This window comes from Emydura macquarii, unplaced genomic scaffold, assembly GCF_026122565.2.
Source record: "Emydura macquarii macquarii isolate MOO-44397 ecotype Brisbane River unplaced genomic scaffold, CSIRO-AGI_Emac_v2 contig_1644, whole genome shotgun sequence".
In the NCBI taxonomy this organism is placed as follows: Eukaryota; Metazoa; Chordata; order Testudines; family Chelidae; genus Emydura; species Emydura macquarii.
In genome coordinates this window covers 22,156,791-22,178,002 of record NW_027131781.1, presented here as the reverse complement: position 1 = coordinate 22,178,002, position 21,212 = coordinate 22,156,791, and the positions used below count along the sequence as shown (strand labels likewise).

Here is a 21,212-nt window from a genome sequence, read left to right as displayed (position 1 = left end):
AGCAAGGCCAGAAATTGCTGCAGACCAGCCTGAAAATGAAATAGTCCCAGAAAAGGCTTATCTTATTATAGCATACTGTGAAGGGTGGAAGTGCTCCTTTATTCATGCAGTCGCTTATTACATAATATGGAATGATCAAAGACTGAAAGGGTTAATTGTATACTAAGCACAGTAATTAGGGCCTGTGTGAATAACATTAAGACTTGTACAAAGAGGTGAATGACTTTATATGTGATTGTTGTGTTTGGTACCACAAAAAATATACTGGAGATTCTTCTGTCTTCTAAGTCCACAGCTGACTGTATAATTTGGGAGAAGGGGTGGAGACAAGGGAAGTTTTAATATTAAATGTTAAAGCTTTTTAGCTCTCTTCAGTCACATAGGACTCCCCTTGCTTGGCTCCCATTCCACCTCCACCATAGCCATATGGAACTGTGTGCCTGGCTTGCAATTCCACTCTCCCTTGCCAGCCACACTGGGAACCCCCCTGTGTGGTTTCAATCTGTCATCCTAGCCATATAGGACAGCCTCAACTGGTTTCCATCCTGTTTTTTTCTCTCAATTCATAGGACCACCTAACACACATTGATTACTGTGGTGTTTATCTGTTCAGCCACATGGTTGCCTTTCTGCTGCCATCCCCAATACGATTCAGTCTTCTCCCCTGGGAGTCACTTCTTGTCCTCCAGGATATGGAATTCCAGTGATTTCTGTTGGAAGTCTTGTTGGCCACCGAAGCTCTACCAAGTAGACCTCTATTCTGATGGACCCTACCCAATCACTCGTCTCATGCCCATTGTTATAATGACTCTGACAGATGCTGTCCTCAGTTGTCCTTTCCTCAACCCCAAAAAGTGGAAGAAATCTTGAGCTTTTTCATGCGCAAGATGGGGGGAGGGGGAGCGAAAGTCGTAATTGTAAAAGCAAGGGAAAGTCATGGCACCCAATGTTTTAATTTAATTCATTTTCAATGAAAAAGTGTGAAAAAGTTTTAAAGCATCTATCAACAGAGCAAATGCAGGAGAGCAAATGCAGCAAGACACACGTGTATATTGGTGTTTAATTGACAAAACTCTGCCATTTATAATTAATATTATCAATAATGATCCAATTAAGAAGCCATGTGTGTACATCACACTCCCACTTTTGGACAAACATCCCCTTTCCCCTGTGCTATGCCTTTACTCACAGACCAAATGCAGAAATATGTTTAGCTCCAGGCATGTAATGAGTGTTCAAAGCACAGTGCTTTTCCATTAGTGTTTTTCTGTTTGGTGCATACTTTAGCAACCCCCTCTCACTTTTGATGCTACTATCCAGACCTGACATTTGATTTCCTGTCACTATCTTAGGCTTGGAGGCTTAACTCACATTGTGATCAGCTATCAGACAGTTGCTTTTTGCAACAGAAAGCTTTCTGTGTAAGTGGGAAACTATCATTTAACAAAATGCCTGCAACATCACAGAGTGCAAAGGGAGAAATGTTGGAGCAGTCTCCGTAAGTGTCAGGGTAGCTGTGTTAGCATACTACTTATAATGGTAAGTGAGCATATGAATATGTTTTTAGTCATCAGCTGTGTGTGACGCATTACAGTTCAGGCAGATTCAGTTTGTATCTTTATTAGTAAATATACCTTGTCTAGGATGAATAGTATATACTGTTGCCCTCAAGAAACACGCTTCCAAGTTGGGAAGCTCACCTGGAAAAAACTGATGTTCTCCACTTCAAGTTTCCTCAGTCCAGTAGTACAATTTAGTGAGTGGTCAAAAGCATGCCACACAGGTGCCAATGTCTGCCCACATGAATCCAGTTGTGCAATCAGGTTCCTAATGTGTATTCAGAGGGCCTGATTCTATTTCCATTGATTCAGTAGGAACAGGTTAGCAAATGATGCTATAAAAAACTGGACATGGAAGTCAAATTTACTATAGTATTATTGATGTTTTCCATTGCAAGTATAGGGAATACTGCAAATACCATTGTAGAGGGAAATATTGTGCCAGTCAATGTCAATTTCATCATGGCACTGACTGTATGTTCAGTTCCACTCAGGACATTACGACAAACTGGTGAAAGAGTCGTACATAGTGGGCTTGGTTCTCACTATCTTAGGCTGCTTTACACTGCTCTAGCAATATAAATGCACCTTAAAATAATGTGCTCCCATTTTGTGTTGCCCAGCTTTAACTTTACACAACCAGAGTGGTCTAAATTGGCCTAACTATAAATGAGAATCAGACTCAGTATATTTAGAGAGTTTTAGGGACCTTAAATGAGTCAACATACATATAGAACCCATTTCCACACACGCATCACTTTCTGAAGTTCCTTTGACTTTGCATGCAGATTTGCAGGACCTAGCCCATATATTATTTACCGTACAAGCCCAAATTGCTGAATATTTTCAGAGCCATCCAAAACTGTATGAAAAAGGGGTTACTTGGCCCAGTATGGATGCTTTAAGTGGTTTGCATTGCAATCAGGAGATTTGCCTTCAATTAACCAGGAATTTCATTTAATTAAAGACTGGATAATCTGGGTTACACTGTACCAACTACAAATCATTCCGATTAGCCATAAAAGTGTGTCACAGAAACAGGTTAATACATCTCATTACCATTAGCACAAAGCATGCACTTCCATTTGTTTTCTGTCCAGAGATCTCTGTATTGATAGTTTTGGAGATATTCAATCAAGCATACCTAGCAGAATAAATGAGTAAATGCTGGAAATGTTCAACAGGGTGCAATGTCTGGGAGAAGTATGCTCCCTGAATATAAATGATGAGCTTTCTAGAACCTGTCTATGTAGCTAGACTGGGATATTTAGCAAAGGTAATGATATCTCCCTTCATTTACATAAATGAATTGTCATCAAGAGACATTAATCTGTCTAGTTATCCAGTAGTACTTGTCCTGAGTTTTACTGTTGGTGTATGGCACTTTCATTCTGCTATAAAATTAAGTTGTTGAGTCAAGTCATTAGCTCAGTGCTTTAATGCTGTGGGGATTGCGAGGTGGTGGTTATTCTTCTAAACTGCCTTTTATGAGGAATGATATAATGCAGAAATAATGTGAATGGTATACTCTGTAAAAGTGTTTTGATTACTAGGAGAAACTTGGAGTGCCTTGTCAGATGGTAGTAAAAATAAAGTTTCTGAGTAATGTGCTTTTTAAACAAGCACCTTAGCGAACCTGCATACAGAAAATAGAGCACTTTGATTATAAATTCTTTGGGACAGGGATTGTCTGTTTGACTTATGTTTATACAGTGCCTAACACAGTGTGGCTAGGGCCTCTAGTTGCTTTACCAAAATACAAATAAATTAAATGATAAAAATAATTAGAGACCAAACATATTACTTGATTTGTCCAATTTTTGTCTCTTTTATTTTGCTGGAATTTTCTGATTTAAAAAAAAAAAAAAAAGTATAGTCCAAAATTATTCTATGGCTGTTTGTTTAGTCAATGGTTTGTTGTTCAAGTTTGAGCTATGCTGATTATTTGTGACTGATATCATAAATACAGTTAAAATAAAAATGTGTGGACATTAATTTATTCAATTAAATTGGTTTAATATTCTGTCATATTTACTGTTTGTTTGCTGACTTCTCTTTCTGAAAATATTGCTAGGCTTCAGGTGATTCAGGGGAAGTTTGTTTTGAGTATTTGATAGCTTGAAATTTGAGCTGTGCTATGATTGGACTTCAAGGTCATATGGTATTGTACCTACTCTGAGTGGGTAAGCATATCTCTTTGAATCAGGTTTCCAGCATGAATATGAGAATTTATCATTTCAAAAGTCACTTTCCATTAATGTTCTTTAAAATATGCTGTTTGTGCATACATTCCTGCCAGTAAACTCATTCACTAAAATACACATGGTGACTGAACACAGCAGGGATGCAGATGCATTTATAATAAATTCAGTTTTCTACTTGAATAAATATTTATGGAAACATTTTTGAGGTATGCTCTCAGCTCAAATCACTAATCACATGGTATTGTTTTTGTTCTGGTTATTTATTACTTTTAGAATCATGATTTTGGTGAGAGTATTCATAGCAAATAAATTACAATTTACTTTTTTAAAAAGTTCACTGTTGTGAATTCATGTTAGATAAAAGTCAATCATGATTATTTGCACAAGGCAAACACGAGTTGGAAGTAACACTGGAAGAAGTCTGTTTAAAAATCTGAACAGATAGTCACATTTTTTGCAGTTTGCCCAGATACATAGCCGAAGCTATCCATGTTAATCAAATGCTCTTTACTTGAGCCCTGTAAATTTGATAACAGCATGTTTTCCACATACCTGTTCATGGTCTTCCCCTTATAAGAATTGGGTATTCAGGTGTAGGATGATGTGGTTTGTGGTAAATTGTGGTTGTTTTTAGTGTCTGTCTGCAAATTTTGTTTCCATAGCAACTGTCATACATTGCTAGTATGAGAATATAGATGGAAATCTGGCAGTAGTGTGGAGAGAAACCAAAAAAAAAAAAAAAAAAAATCAATAGTTTATTATCCTTTTCTGTGAGCTCCCGATGTAATTTTGTTAAATTAATGGAGTTAAAAACAGCGTCCCTCCAATAACCTTTTATTTATAATTTTTTAAATAAATATCTCCTTTCTGACTTGACTTTGCTCTTAGTTGTTTTGGTTAATCATTACGTATTAACAGCAAAATAAATACTTTGTACACTGTCTGACTATATACTTTTCCATGTAGAATTGTCTAGATCACATGGTGTCCGAACCTCATCCTAAGCCTGTGGGAAGCCTTTTCATTGACTTCAGTGGTTTGGATTAGGCCCTCTTCTGATCAGAGGGAAAAAAGCTCTTTTCCCTCATCTACTTAAGCTTGAGAGGTTCCCTACCAAAATCAGTATAGTGATAAATATCCAGCTGAGGGCTGTGTTCTGCCATCATGCACATGTGACATGAAATTATCATTTTTTGCATTTTAAATGAGAGACATATATAGACTGAAGCTGTTTCCTTTCAAACATACAAATGCGCTAGCCTCCCAACGACATGCAAATTAGTCTTATTTACTCATGGAGGGCAGAATGTGCCTCTGAGCAGGGAGCAAGCAGAAAGGGTGTAAGGTCCTAAATAGCAAATTCTACAGTTTCATCTTCCTATAAGAGAGTCCATGTTAAAAATTCAGATGCATGGGTTAGAGCTGTCTGTGGACAACTGTGGTATTAGTGGAGAGTTTAAGACTAAAATAATTATTACATCCTTGATTAGCATTACTTATAACCATTACATCCCCAAACGCCGTCGTGATCTAGTTTATTACATCTTGTATTCATAAATGATGATCTTTTAATTCAAACCTCTTATGGATTCTGTAATTACTTCAATTAAAAGGCAATGCTAACTTTGTAAAAGAATCATCTCAGCTTAAAGGTAGCCAAAGACCTGGGAGGCAACTAGTATCTGAACCAATTGTCATTGTTACAGGGTGAGCTGGGCTTTAGCCCACATTCAGTCTCTCTCAAGTGTATCCCCTCACATGACAGTTCACTCTGTAACACTGACATCATGCTTGAGTCATTCTGCAGCCGTAGGGCAGAACTACATTGATTTCAGTGGAAGTAGACTCGTGCTGAAGTAGGTCCAATTAAGGGAAATAACAATGGATGCTAAGATAAAGAAGTCAATTTCCCCCTTTAATATGCAGAGGATTTATGGTGGTCAATTTGTTCCCATTTACACTAATGAAAATCAGCTGTGTAAATCTCCTGTGTATTGATTGCTGGAGGAATAAATCACTATAGTTTAAAAAAGTTCCTTGAAATTATTTTTCACTTTAGGTGTAGAATACAGCCACTGGGCAGAGCTATGTAACTAATGAGCTCTTTAAATGAAAATCAGAGAACAGGCTGTTCAAGGGAAAACAAAAATTATGAATGCACTTAAATATGTATATGGGGAATATGGATACTGATAACGCATTATTATAGAGCAGAGATGTTTGGATAGATTTTTGATCTGCTGTGTCTGAGAAAATGAAATGATTTCCTATTAAAATAAATGGTAAATGACTGGACATGGATATTTGAAGACATTAATTTGAATAGATATTTGTCATGCTGTGCTAGAAATCTGTTGTTTTGGCAGTGAATCATTTGGGCTATTGGCTGCTTTTTGGGGCTCCCCTGCACAATGAACTTTTCATATCACAATTTAATACAGTCTTGCTGCTGGAAGTACAAAGGGATTTTCAAGTGAAGTGCTACTGTATTAAATGTAATTGAAAGAGGTATTATGTCTGTCTTTATTTGTGTTCATTTTGTTTTGCTCTAATGAGAATGGCATGAGGAAAAGAAAATATTCCTAAAGAGATGCCGGCTGTGGTCTGGTAACTGTACTGTTGGGAGCTGTCAGCATGGGCCAGTGGCACTGGTACACATGTGTACTTCGTGCAGAACTAAGCCAAGGGAGTAAGGATCATTGAAATGTCAGTTCAGTTCATGTACTGTAGTTCGGTGTGACAGATCAAGCTAATGGGATCATGAGTACCTGCATGACACATGAATAAATAGGTTTATAAAATGACTCTTGACTCCAGCTCCTCCACAGTGTGGTCGCCAGCTGCAGGGGTCACCGACTACTTAGATGATGCACTTTGGGGAGACTGAGCTCACTGCTGTCTAGAGAAGCAACCCATTAGCCAGGTGACGCAGCTATATGAGTGGGACTATTTCCTAAGAGCACACGCTGTATGTTAAACCCAAGGAAGGAAAGCTCCCAGCACTGTTGTGGTCACTAGTCACGAGTGCATCACATATCACGTGTCACCTGGACTAAATCTACATGTGTTAGATCGGTTGAGGTCTGTTTCATTTGTACGTGCTTATGTGGTTTAAAGAGGCCATGTGGGACCATGAGGGGAGCAAGCAAACAAGCTGAAGACTGATTAGACTGATGGTAGTTGCTTTTCAAGAATTGGAAAGCTAAGCACTATAGATAAAATTCAGTAGTATGAAGCTCCTGGTCTCTCACACTTAGGGGCTAAGAATAAGAATATCTGCTTCAAGCTGGGGGCTCATTAGTTGGAAATGACAGAAGAGACGAAACCCCTGGTGTGTAGGGCAATCACAAGATGACTGTGAGCCACCAATGTGATGTGGTTGTAAAAAGGCAAATGTGATTCAAGGATGCATCAGGCGAGGAGGCATTTCCAGTAGAGCTAGAGAAGTATTAATGCTGTTGTTCAAGGCACGGATAAGCCCTTATTTGGAATACTGTGTGTAATTCTGGTTACCAGTGTCCGAGAGATGAATTCAAACTGTAAAAAAAGATGCAAAAGACCTGCTAGGATGATCAGGGGAACGAGGGCTGACTTTAAGAGAGGAGACAGGAACAGGTTGGCTTGTTTAGTCTAGCAAAAAAAAGGCTGAGCAGGGATATTGTGGTTCTTTATAAATGAATTGGGGTGGGGGAAGGATGAAGTTGGTATACGAAAAAATGAATATAAACTGACCATGAACAAATTCAGGCTGGACATTAGAAGACTTCTAACCATCAGAGAGGGAAGGTTCTGGTACAACCTCCCACTAGGCGTTGTGGGGGCAAAAAACTTAGTTTTAAGAGAGAGCTGGACAAATGTCTGAGTGGGATTATATGATGGGGTTTGTTATGATAGTAGGGGGCAGGGCACAGTCCTGGGGCTCACTTGCAGTTTGTTCTGTTACGAAAAGCTCATGCTTCTGGGTTTCAGCTGGTCAACTGCAGGACCAGGAAGGGATTTCCCTTCCCTCCCATCCCCCCCCAGTATATTCTGTTTTTTAAATCTTCTTCCTCTGAAGCTTCAGGGGTGGCCAAGGCTAGAGATGGGATGTTGGAATGGACCAAGCATACTTTCTCTCAGGCACTTGGCTGGCTGGTTCTTGCTCACATGCTCAGGGTCTAACTGATCACCATCTGTGTGGTCAGGAAGGAATTTTCCCCCAAGTCAGACTGGCAGTGACCCTGGGGTTTTTTTTGCCTTTCTCTGCAGCATGTGGGTGTGGGTCACTTGCCAGGATTACCTGGGTACATCTCACTTAATCATTTCCCTGCCATTGCTTGGGTCTTCAGTCCCTGGTGCACCTCAGTCCCTCCTATTCTCTGCCTGTGCCACATAATAGTCTACTCTTCTGTGGGCTGTAATACTATGGTTTAATTTTGGTTGTTGGTTTAGTGTACAGGTCCTGGCCTGTGAAATTCAGGAGGTCACCCTAGATGATCTGAGGGTCCTTTCTGGTCTTTAAATTCTGACTCTCGGAGTGTATAAAGTAGAAAAGATTGCTAGACACCCACAAAACTGCACTTGCAGCCATGCGGGCTGTGATGAGAATGATAGGTGACAGCCACAGGTGATACAATCAAGCTGGACACTGGCTGAACTTTTACTGAGTTGCCTGGTTGGTTGGACCCCGTCTGTCTGTGGTGTAGGGTTAGTACTCTACAGTGAAGCCCAGGCTTAAGGCAGTCAGTCCTGTGCACTGCAGGGTAGTTTGGGGCCTCACCTCCAACTTTTGGAAGAAGAACAAAAATACATCTTGTATTGCAAGGACTACCTCTTCTGTGCCGTCACGTCAGCTGAAAATATGTTTGATGGAATGCAGCTGTGCTCCTTAGCCACTTTTAAAACATGCCGCCTTTTCAGTGTCATTCCATAATGAGCAAAAAGAAATCTTTATTTGTAAAGTTTAGTCACTGGCAAATAGATCTGGGTTACATATTTTTCTAAAAGACTTTATCATAAGGTCTCACTTTGGTCACTTATGCAAATTCAAATATGTATCCACATTCCCCTTTCCTGAATTTTGAATACCTTGAGCAAATCCTGCTGTCATTTACACTGCTGGAAATCAGGAGTAACTTAATTGCCTTCAATGAGTTACTCCAGATGCACAGCGAGCGAGAGCAGAATTTGGCCCAGTGTATTGAGAAAAGCCTCAGAACTGTGGTCTCCTACTGCTGAAACTGACATCACAGAAAAATAAGATGGTCGTGTCAAAATGAATGTTTTAATGAAAGCGAAGAGAAATAAACTCACTGCTATAGTAAAGGATCAGGTACAATATGCTAGTGGACATTCGCCAACAAATGTGGAGAATATAGAACGCGTTTGTCAGAATGAGGGACTTTGTGCACTGGCATTAAAAAGAAAGGCCTTTCCCTTGTAATAAGGGGAGGTGAGTAAAGAACAAGGTGACATTTTTTTTGGAAGATTTTGGTAGCTATGAAAGATGAAGAGTTTAGTGAGTAGCTAAGATGAAGCTAGTGAGGTGTGCATTTTCCACTGGATTTAACTAGCTGGGATAGAGAATAGGAAGGAGGCCGGCCAAAGAGGAATAATAAAAAGAAATGGAATAGCTGGTGTGTTAGGGTATGTCTACCCTACAAATGCTATTGCAACACAGCTGCACCTGTGCTGCCATAGTGCAGTACTGTAGACAATTAGTACAGTGATGGAAGGAGCTCGTCAGTCGCTGTAGTAAATCCACCTCTCTGAGAAGCGGTAGCTAGGTCGATAGAAGAATTCTTCTGTTGACCTAACGCAGTCTACGCTGGGACTTAGGTCGGATTCCCTTCATCGCTCAGAGGTGAGCGATATAGTTAAGATGACCTAAGCCCCACTGTAGACCAGGCCTTAGAGATTTAGGGTGAAATCCTTGACCTGTTGAAGTCAGTGGGAGTCAAACCATTGATTTAAATGGAGCAAGGATTTCACCTAGTGTCCTGACTGAGGAACTATAAATGACTGGGGAAAAATACTTGTATCTGGAGGATGATGTCCCACTCAAAACAACCTGGCTGATGTGGCTCCTCTTACCTCACTTTGTTTGCTCTTGACAGACACTAGTGTCTCTCTTCAAGGCCCTCTGTGGAAGTTAAATAATGAAAACAGCAAAGAAAGGAGTGGTAACAGTTAGGACTTGATAATCTGTCCTTTGTGCACCTGGCATTTGTAATGATACTTTTAGAAAAGAATGCAAAAAAGCTTCTCTTGTGGGGTTATCTTTTCTTTGTGACCTTGTTTTTCTGCTGGGAGAGAAACAATTAGACTTTTCATTGAAAGTTCTCATAGCATTTTAGAATCACCAAATAGATGATTTTGTTAGGAAAACCCAGAGCTATTGTATGTGTCTCAAAATGCTTCCCCATTCTTGTAAATTGTACTTGTACCAGAATTTTGTGCCTTAAACTCAAATGGTTTCTCACATTTGTCAGTAGGTTTTTAATATCAGACTTGCAAAATCCATACATTTTGAATAGAAGCAACAACAACCTAGTTGAAGGATTTATTTGCTTTGACAAAAAGTCTTAGCCATTATTAACGTTCATTCAGTAAAAGCTTGCTTGGGCTATTGAGATTGTCTTGATGTTTTTAATTGAAAAGAAAAAAAAGACTCCTTTGAGGCTTTGACATGGGATTTTTAATTAGAGGGAAAAAATTGAAATTGCACCAGTCCTACTTTAACATACTAAAAAGCCATTAGAAGAAGGGTGGTGAGTTGGAACACTCTGTATATGTTGAGCTAATTAGAAGGAGGAAAAACCTGTGCTGGAGATAACCTTTCCCTATAGTTCTAAACAGTGCTCTAGGTGTAAGTTTGTGTGTCTCTTTCCTTAGTTTCCCACTGTAGGTCTCAGCAGTGATTATAATATATCTCATAGTTGGAAAGCACACCTTTCATTGCAAGGCACTTCACACTGTGTGTACAGTGATCATTTAATCCACAAGAGCAATGGCTCTGGGCTGCAATACAGCAGCTGTTTGCAGCTTGTACCAATAGAGATTTCTCTAGTCACGTTCTATCATATTCTGCTGAATTCACCTGAATGGCCAAATTCTACATTCGGTTATACAAGTATAAATCAGAGTCACTCCAGAGCTGATTCCAGATCAATGGAGTTTCTTTGACTTTGGCATAACCAAGAGTAGAATTTGGGGCAATGTAGACTTACAAGTCCAAACTATTTCAGTTCTTGGGTTATGCCTATGACATTATCCTCCCAAACAGAATGCAGAGGATAGTTAGTTGGGAGAGCAAACAGCAGCCCATTCCTTAGGACAGGCATGGCTTCTCAGAATCTTTGTGTTTCATTTCCCATTTGGCAGATGACTGCTTAAGGGCCTTAGACAGTTACTCCAGAAACATAGAATCATAGAATATTAGAGTTGGAAGAGAGATCGAGTCCAACATGCAAAAGTCCTACTGAAATCAGCTAAATTGGCACAGAAATGTTACTGTGCAAGGAGTTCTTGAATAACTGTATGTTGTCTTGATATGACTCTTCCTTTAAATACATGTCACATGCGATTACTAAAACCTGGCTGAAAGCAGTAGAAATATTTTCATACACACACATTGTGCACTGAATCCTTTTAACCAACAGTACTTATAATTCCATTTGTCAAATACTGCCAGCAAATACAGATCCAGAGTGGTCTTCCAGAACTTTAAACATTGACTTGAAATTCTTGAAAGCAGAGCAGCTGCTACAAGACTAGCCCTAAATGGTCAATACCTCTGCTTTGTCTCATTCAAATGAAAGCAACTTCTGACAGCACATTGCCTTCACACACCATGTCAGGTCACTGGTACAGTGCTAACTCAGGAAATAATGCCACCTATGGCCCCTGGGATTACTAGTCCATTCAATCATTGACCACTACAATAACAATTCTGTCCTTTAGTGAGTTTTCAAATAAATTATTTACTAGTTGATAGACTTCTTTAAACCCAAATCTCCTTGGGCTGTCAGTATAGTTTTATCAACTTGCAAATAACTCATTTGAAAGCTACTAAAAAGATGAAGCTGTTGTGCCTCGAGTTACCTAATTTACCTCTACCATTGATGCTGAAGAATAAGATTAAAATATATGGGGAAAGCATGCTTTCTGGTAAATCCATGCTCTCAATTTCTCACCATCCTACAAAAATCAAGTTACCAGTTTCCCCTCTACAAGAAGATATGAATCATCTTTGTACTCTAACCATCCATCCATCCACAATTACAAGATAAAATTTAGTATTTGTTGTTCATATTTAAGCCTATTTAAAAATGTTTTATTTTCAATTCACTATACCAGCAATATACTTTAATAGACTTGTGCTGTCTCATGAGAGCAAAAACAGTAGTTAATTCAAACTGAAACTCCTGGGAGTTCAGCATGGTATCATCGGTAGTGTTACTTGTTTTTACACTGTTGTGGAATGCTATTCTGAACATTCAGATGGGGAGACTTATTTTTCTATTTTTTCAGGTATGAAAAGGCTGCAGAGCTACTTCAAGGGCTAGAGCTAACAATGCCTGAAACACAATATTCCCCCCCAGCAACTGTTCCTCCCATTTCAGGGGAAAGCCATAGAGGTAGGAGCCATGTGAATGACTTTCAATTACCACAGTGTTCATGTGCTAATCTCTCCATGAATAGTCACTTCAGTTAACAATTCAGCATTCCCTTTGAGAGCTAAAAATTGAGCTAAGGAGAGACTGGATGAGAGTTGGAGTCTGAGTGACACATACCTTCCCACTTAAATGTTATGCCCATTTCAGTCTTTAAAAAGGTGACCTCAGTAAATTTGCTGCAATGGAGTGACAGGAAATAGGAGAACTTGCTAAAATTCTGTCCGAGGCAAGGGATGACTGAGCTTGCGAGAAAGAAAGTTAAGTAATTTTTCTTTAACTTTGTATCTTGATTTATGTATCACCATTCCTAGTCAGTTAGTTAGCTGTCTACAACAGTGAGCCAAGAGATGAAGGTAGATGCCACATGGTTCCACAGTAGTTCTATTTGGAGTTAATTTTCTCCTACCTGTGTGAAGGGGCCTGAGGGAGGAAACTATTAATTAGCTGCATGATGAACTATATTTTTAGTATCAGTGAACTGGTGTTATTCACTGATCTGCAGCTTAGCATCTATCCCCAAACTGAAATTAAATTGCTAGGTCCAAATTCTGTCCTCTGCTACCCATGGAGCTGCACTGAAATCACTGGGAATCCATGAGGGTAACTGAGGAAAGAATGTTATAAAATATTTAAATAGCACTGTGTATTTACTCAGTGCTTTTCAAACACAGGTCAGATACATTTTCTGCCCCAGATGCTTATAATGTGATGGTCCATTCTGTAAACTCTTAGACTCTGTCTACACTTACCTCCGAGATTCGGTGGCAGTCGATGGGAGTTACACAAGCTACGCAAAAAACTGGCGTAACTCCCGTCAACTTCTCTGCTCCTCTTCTGCGCACTGTCCTCACTGCACTGCACCGACGGGAACCGTGTTCCCGTCGACACAGCGCTACGCCACTTGTGAAGGTGGTCTTAGTACATCGATTTCTGGATCGACTGAGCGGGTCTTCACTGACTGCTCAGTCGATCCAGAGAAATTGATCTGACGGCTGTGACTTTGCCGCTGTCAGTGCAACCGTAGCCTTACTCATGTGGGTAGTCCCATTCACCTCAATGGAACTACTAGTGTGAGTAAAGGCTTGTGAGTGTGTCCTAAATAAGACTAAACAAAAAATTTCCAGGGTGCACAGACATTGGACAACAGTTAAAAAGAGGATGTGTGCAAGCATTGTTGAAAAACAGTAGGCAGAAGGAATTACCACAACAACATGGCTCCAAATTTTCAAATCAAAATAAAATACAGATCAGTGCTCTCAGGATTTAGCAAGCTTACAATTTCATGGTTTTTTTTTTTTCCTTTTGAAAGTACAAAGATGTGGTATTGAATCAACATTCCGTGTATGAGCATACAAAAATGTAACATTAGTTCTTAAATGCAATAGAGTTCAGTTTTGAGACTGAAATAATTAGCAGCAAACAACTCTGTGGACAAAATTCTGCTCTCAGTCTTTGACTACAAAGATGTGCGCATGTATCTGAGAGCCAAGGTTGACCACCTCTCCCAGATTTCTTGTTAGACAGGTGTATAGTATTTTGTGTTTTCTGTTGTTTCCCAGATGCTCAGCAGTTCAGGCAGCTGTCGTAGTTCTAAGACTATACCCATTAGAGTACATATAATTTCATTGAATGCAGTAGATTGTGTGTGGGTGGGGGGGTTAAAGAGGGGGAAATGGCAGTATGGCTAGAATAGATACTGGTAACGATCATTAACTCTTTAATCTTCAGTGCACTGTCACATGTACAATTCAATTCAGTTATTCAGTGCATCAGTTCTGGTTCAGCAACTTATGACCTTTACAAGCATTTCCTCTTTAGTAGCTCTGCTAAAAGCCATGCACATGAGGATACAGCAGTACTGTTTTAGGAATTGTGATGTGTATCTTCAGGGAAGCTGTTCTTTGATTTTCTTTTCAGCAATCTTATGGCTGATTTGTCGCCTCAATATATACAACTATCTTTCTTCTGTAGCAGATCCACAACTTAACAGAATGCTACACTACAGCTGACCAACAGTTTTATGAAAGCACAGATAACTAATTTCTGGCTTGTGTATCAGAGTGGCTATTGTGTGGAAGAAGAGAATATTATCAGCAGTCTGCGTAAAAAATTTGATTATTCTGGGCTTCCAGAAGAATTCTCTGTAACTTAGATCCAACAAAACAGCTTTTAGAGTTTACTCTTATTTTCTCATCTCCAAGTGATATTTTTCAAAGGGACTTTTAATGCCACTGTATATGCCATATAGGAGATTCCAATCTCATAGATTGTAATTCTGATTTACACACATCTAAAACAGCAAAATCAGACTATGTCTGGTTATTAATGTCTAGCAGACTTAAAATTTAACTCTGAAATTACTTGTAAACTTATTTCCGACTACTGAGTCTCTTGCTGCTGGCCCCATCCATGCACTTATTTTTGATGACAGTTCCATTATCCTAAAAGACTACACTATGAGTTAACCAGGTTAGATCCATATGGTTCATTTGCCAGATCCCTTGATTAAGGGGCTGGAATTCATGGGTTCATAATCCTAGAGAAAGTACTGGCAGTGTGGTACAAGTGCTGCACTGTTAAAGATGGTGCCATTTAAATGTGACATACTGAGATCCATTCTGGTATTTATCCAGGTGGAAGCTGGAGCCCATGGAACTTTTGGAAAAAGTAGAGGTTAACTGTGGTGTCTTTGGCCACATTTTCTCTCTCAGTAGAATTGCTGTAGATCAGCTGCTTCAGAGTCCATAATGGATGCTCGGTTTGACTATACAGATGGTTTTATCAGTTTTTAACACATTGAATTATTACCACCTGTTCTGACACCCATTAAATAAAAAATGGACTAATTAAAACCAAATTCTATTACATTATATTTTGCGGCTCTTTTTGATTTGTGTTGGTGAGCTTTATTGCTTTAGAAATATTACTTTATTATGACCTCTCTTGTCCCACTCAGGTCAAGTGACTGTTCATGTGTTTGTGACCTCTTGGACTAGAATATTACCATAATATGTTTTGTGGGCTCTCCCTGGTATTGCAGTACAGTACAGGAACTATAGACATATAGCAACGGCCATAGCTCTCATTCATGCCCAACCGCACTTGTCCAAAACTTTTCTTCTGTCTGGAAAGCTTTATGCTTGCATCCTATAAAATTCCATACAAAATATGAAACCACTCTGTTTAACCCTTGAGGCATTTCTGTAACTCAGTCCAACATGTTTAAATATGCCATTAACTCCTTAAGTGCTGTCACATTGCAGACTACTGTCAGTATGGCTCTCCTGGCTATTCCAGATACATGTTATAAGGGTTGAGAGATTTCCATAAAATAGTTACTCCTTGCAGCTTAGAAATTCTTTCCCTTCTGAAATTTGTGGTGGTCTCCTGCAATTTTTAAATTAAATTATATGAAATCAATGCACTTATTTTTAATATCTTAATAAACTGGTATAAAGTGAATAGGGTTTAAATTGTGTTGCATCGGTTCTGCTATAAGTGGGAAATTAAACTGAAGAATCAGTTAACAGAAACCCATTCTTCAGTGTTAGTTCACAAGAATAAAAAAAAGTCCTAATATATACATGCAAATTAGATCTTTTTAAATAAAGAAATGTTTACTTTCTAAAGCCAAATATATCACTCTTTTAGCTCAGTCAGTATCAATGATTTATGCCACAGAAAATGTTTGACTTCAAGCTGAGGAATAGCATTTTATTTGCATTTTGATCAATAGCTAAATATCATTTTAATAACAGAGCTCTCTAATGTAAGGTTAACACATCTCAACTTGTCATAAGACAAATGTTGATACAGTAAGTAAAATATATCTTTGTTAAAAATGAGGAAACATTGAGGTACATCATAAACTCTTCAGACTTACAAAGCTTGGGTTTTTGGTTACTACACTGTCTGATTTTTTGGTGTGTGAAACTAACAAATTGCTTCTTGCTAGCAGAGGTGATATATTTCCTTGGCAACTTCAGTACTTATCCCTTTATAGGTGGTTCTGAATTATAATCATAGACCTTATTTGGTGACTTTATTAATACATTATAGAGAAAAATGTACAACATAATATACAGCAATCAGAAAAAATACAACAAACATGCTTTAGATAAACAGGAAACTCATTTTTCCTGTAGAATCCTGCATTTCCTGTTTAACTTCAGGAGCCACAGTGGAAAGTACCAAAAATGTCAGTAGATGAATCATGTAGGATCTTCTTCCTTTTATCTAGAGGTAATGCTCAGTATTAGAGGAACTGTCTCACCTCTGATGTTTCTCCTTTTCGATTTGAGATTGAGTCTATTAATGTTCTGTCTTGTTGACTGCTAATGGGTTTTATGAGCACTACTGCAAGGCAGTTTGGCTCTCACCTTAACTGTGTTAATCACTTAAATGCCAGCCAGTGTTCACACACTGAGCTATGCCTTTTAAAAGAACAGCTATTTAAATAAATCGAGCCATATGACTTACTGTGTACTTCCAAAGGACCACATGAAAGTTACTTCTATGGACATACAATATGGGCCCAATACAAGCCTGGTGTATTTTCAGTGAAGTTAATAGAACTACTCCTGGGAGCAGTTTGCCCCCCAAATGTTTCAATGTACAGAGAATACATTTAAAACATGAGTGGGTGGGATTAGTTTAAATGGGAATAAGGCATCCAAACCCCATAGGCCACTTTGCAAATCTCAGCCAGGATCTACAACTTACATTTGGTAGGTATTAACGCTTAAAACCTTACAAATGTCTAGTCTAAAGCAGATTTCCGTAACCTATCTAATTAAATACTCTCTTTGAAGTTTTTGAAGTTTAATGGCTATCTCATGCTATAAAATGCTTTAGCTATTTTAGATGGAGAAGAGGGTTTCTGGGCTGATGGCAAAAAAGGGATTTTTTAACCAGTGAAAACATCTTTTCTAAATAAGTATTCTGCAAAGTATAGACACAAACAGGGTAAGAGTTGATGGATGGTCAGCTCCTTTTCCAACTCTCTGTGATTTTAGTTACATACAGTCAACTTTCTTAAGAAACTACACATCTCTAAATGTCTAGCTCTACTTCTTGACTGAAGACTGTTTTCACCAAGAAGATTTAAAAATATTGAAACAATCCATGAAAATCTTTTGAAAACAAAATTCTGAAAAGATGTATCTACATGAGACAACATAGATCTCATCAACAAACTGGATTCTAGTCCACCAATATTCATTTGTTACCTTTTTTTCCTTAAAAAAAGAAGTACTAAACCAATAATTGGATAACAAAAATCGTTGGAACCAAAGCCAAAGGCACACGCGTGTGCATATATGCCAGAACATTACATTATTTTTTAGTATGAGTGCATTAAGAAAGTAAGTGCCTAATTTTTAAAAATAATTTTGCATGTATTATTCACATAGGAATCCTTACTTCTGCAAAAGATGCAAATGTTTAAGGAATGTTAGAGACACTAGAATCCATACTTTGAAGTATTGTAATGCAACACTGCACCCCACTAAATTGGTTTCACATCGCACTTTATGCCTACAGGCACATAAATGATGTCAGTTGCAAAACTAGAAGCAGTTTCTTTCATACTTTATTTTACAATTTCTCACTAAATATATTTACAGGACATGGATTTTGCTTCAGTGCAATACATAGTAATGTTGCATAAGTACAAACTGTTGAACTTTTCTAAAACAAAAGAAATAAAGCACTTAACTGATATTACAGCTAAGTATGTAAAGCAACATTTATAACTGTCAGAGTGAAAATGCTAACAGCATCATTACTTTTCATAAATGATTTCTAGAAACAAACCAGCTTTACATCTTCCAAACAATTAACCCTTATACAGTACTATATCATTTTAAAAAATGAATTCTTGTAAAGCATGTATACTCTACTGTATGGCAGTCTTTTTCTACAGCTATCGACTTACCTTTTTATACAAATATGATGTTACCTTGGCAGTTTTGAAGAACAAAGTTATCTCAAGATATCTAACATCAGTAACAAACTCTGATAAGCATAGCATCTTGAGAACTTGAGTTAACAGTATTTCTTCACAGTGATATTTATGAAAGGTTGGAAAAAGGTCCAGCATAAAATATTTCCACCCTTTTTCAGTTTGTATGCAAAAATCATTACTTTATATCAGTAATTATAAAATTACAAACACTTTCTAGAAGTAACTGTATCTGTAGTTATGATAGAAAAGGTTATTGGTAAGATACCTAAAATTAGGTTAGCATAAAATGATTATGAAATTAGATAAAATTCTTTATAATGATAAGGGAAGTAAGTCAGTTCAGACATGTAGAATAAGCAACATAGTAATTTAACAGAAACAACTAATTAAACTAACTCAAAAGTCTAATAATTTATTAATAAATGTTTCATGTGAAGGAGTTGCAATGAGATGAACTCAACTTTTTAAAATATACTATTAATAATTTACTTTTAATCTTGGTTTTGGCACTTCATTGGAACAATTACTCTCCAAAGACCAAAATATATATAAAAGGTGTACAGCTCCTCAACATACCTTGCAAATATAGTACTTAAGTACTGGCAAACACTGAAATAGAGTTAATTAAACATTCCCATTGATTTGCACATGCATACACTATTCAGACAACAACATTGTATCTATGTTCTTGACGGTGACACCCTTGCATTATTTATGATTCAGGCTGTTTCTTCAGCAGATCTTGTTTCTGATTTAAGTCTCACAAATTCTTTAGCAACTTCATCATTGGTCCTTTGAGAAAGTATTCTGAGGATTGTCAACCCAGTGTCGTCCATAAAGATATTTTTCAGCAGAGAATACCAGGATGCACAGCTACCTTTCTCTGCAGTGTTCTGCAGCTGGATAACTGTCATTCCTACAATGCGATCTTCTCTGGCAAAGCAGTAATCTTTCACAGAGAGGTGAAGCTCATAGGCTCTCAGCCCTTCTTCGTTACTCAGAATGCTGTATGGTTTAAAAGGATGGATTTTGAACAAGGACGTTAGTTTAATTCCCCCAAGAGATTAACATGTCTTAGAAACCTTTTTTAAAATTTTAATATGCCCTTCAGGGGTAGTTCTATTTCTGTAAACAGAATATTATTGACTTATAAACTGTACAGGTGTTGATCCTGGAAGGTGCTGAGTGAGCACCCTCAGTTTCCATTGACTCAAATGGAAGTTGAGAGCATTCAGCAACTCCCACAGCATCTGGCATAATCAGACCTCATGTTCCCTTTCTCCAGAAACATTTCAGATGTACAACATTTTAAGTGCAGCTGTTTAAGTATCTTTTGACCAATTATGTTTTTTTTACCCCAAACAGAAATATTTAAACTGATGTAAAACTATAATTCAGAGTAATTCAGAACAGTATCTCGTATGTCTTTAAACACAACTAACTCTGTATTTAGTCTCTTTCCACTCTGTCTAGCTGAAAACTTTTTGGATTTCTAGTGAATCTTTGATCTGTTTTTCCTACTCTATTAATTTTGAGTTTAATGTTGGGGCAGTTGATTTTTATATGGCAATTAAAGGGAGGCTCTGCACTCTGAGGTGTCTTTTTTCTAAATGTTACTTATAGAGTAATGTGATCATATCCTTTGTGTAGGTCACTATAAAATTGTGTATCAGTATTTGCTATAGAGCTTACATAAATTTTCCAGTCATGATAGAAGTTATGATTCAATATATGGGTTCTAGCTGTTTTCCAGGGGTAAAGAATTGATTAGCAATATTTATCATTTCTGCATGCCATCCAAAAACATAATAGCTTGATGATGATCTACCTAGGACACTTTTTCAACACAATATAAACACCTGTGATGACCTTTTACAATCAGAAAAGGAAAAATGTTTCATTTATAAACAAAATAATTCACACAATTTACAATTCTTGCTATATTACATAGTAGCATAATGTTTCCTCTCTAGGAGCCAAGTTCTGGTCCCTTTCCCAGTGCCCCAATACATGGGTGATGCACAGGGAAGTGGGAATCAATGAGGTTGGAATGTGTCACAAGACATGGGGCAGTTTTGGAGCCATTAGGTGTTCACCCACCATGCCCTTCCCATGTATTAGGATCAGGATGATTCCAGAAAGTTCTGTGGTGACCAGTGGATCTGGCCTCTGTGCAGGCTCTCTGCATTCTGGTCCCCTCCCTGAACATAGGAACTACCTTGACTGCTGCATTCAAGGCTTTCTGGGCCTTTCCCCCATCTGACTGAAGGATTTTGTCCTACAATAGTCTTTTTTGCTATACTTTTACTCCCTACTCTGTGAGGTACATCCTCTGACTAGAACAGCTTTCTAACAAATAATCTTGCTTCCAAGAACAGCACTGTACCCCAGAACACATAGTTACTGTACTAACTACCTTTTTTATTTTAATGGTTGGTATTATAACGGCTTTCATTTTTATTTTAGCTACTGTAGATCTAAACTGAGATCAATGCTACAGGGAAACTACTGGCAGAGATGGATTATGGCTTAGACATTACAGGCAGTGTCTGATGTCAGAGTGCCCAGTACTTATGTCAGAATCTCAGATTGCATTTAAAATAGTAAGTTTCTACGTCTTATGGCCACAAAGAAATGTATGAGAATGTGACCTGAGTGTGACCAAAACAGTTTGAAATGGTAGCTCTGAAAGGGGTGAACTGTCCCATACATCTCTATGGAGGGCTAGCTCCATGACCTGCTGCTCTGGGAGCCTTGCTAACACTGCCTCAGCAGGAGAGTTTTTGTGTGCGGCAGACACCATCCACGCTAATAGATCCACTGTAGC

At 38.1% G+C, this 21,212-nt stretch overlaps 1 protein-coding gene and 1 long non-coding RNA gene across 5 annotated transcripts in view; one reads left to right on the top strand and one right to left on the bottom strand.

The window, feature by feature from the left end:
- LOC137158194 (uncharacterized) overlaps positions 1–21,212 on the top strand; it is a 249,113-nt gene that overhangs the window by 182,756 nt on the left and 45,145 nt on the right. The gene's annotated exons all lie outside the window — the stretch shown is intronic.
- UNC13C (unc-13 homolog C) overlaps positions 17,972–21,212 on the bottom strand; it is a 325,566-nt gene continuing 322,325 nt past the window's right edge. The window contains 1 exon segment of the mRNA XM_067555862.1: positions 17,972–19,390. Within this exon segment, the coding sequence (XP_067411963.1) occupies positions 19,105–19,390 (286 nt within the window). The 3' untranslated portion in view covers positions 17,972–19,104.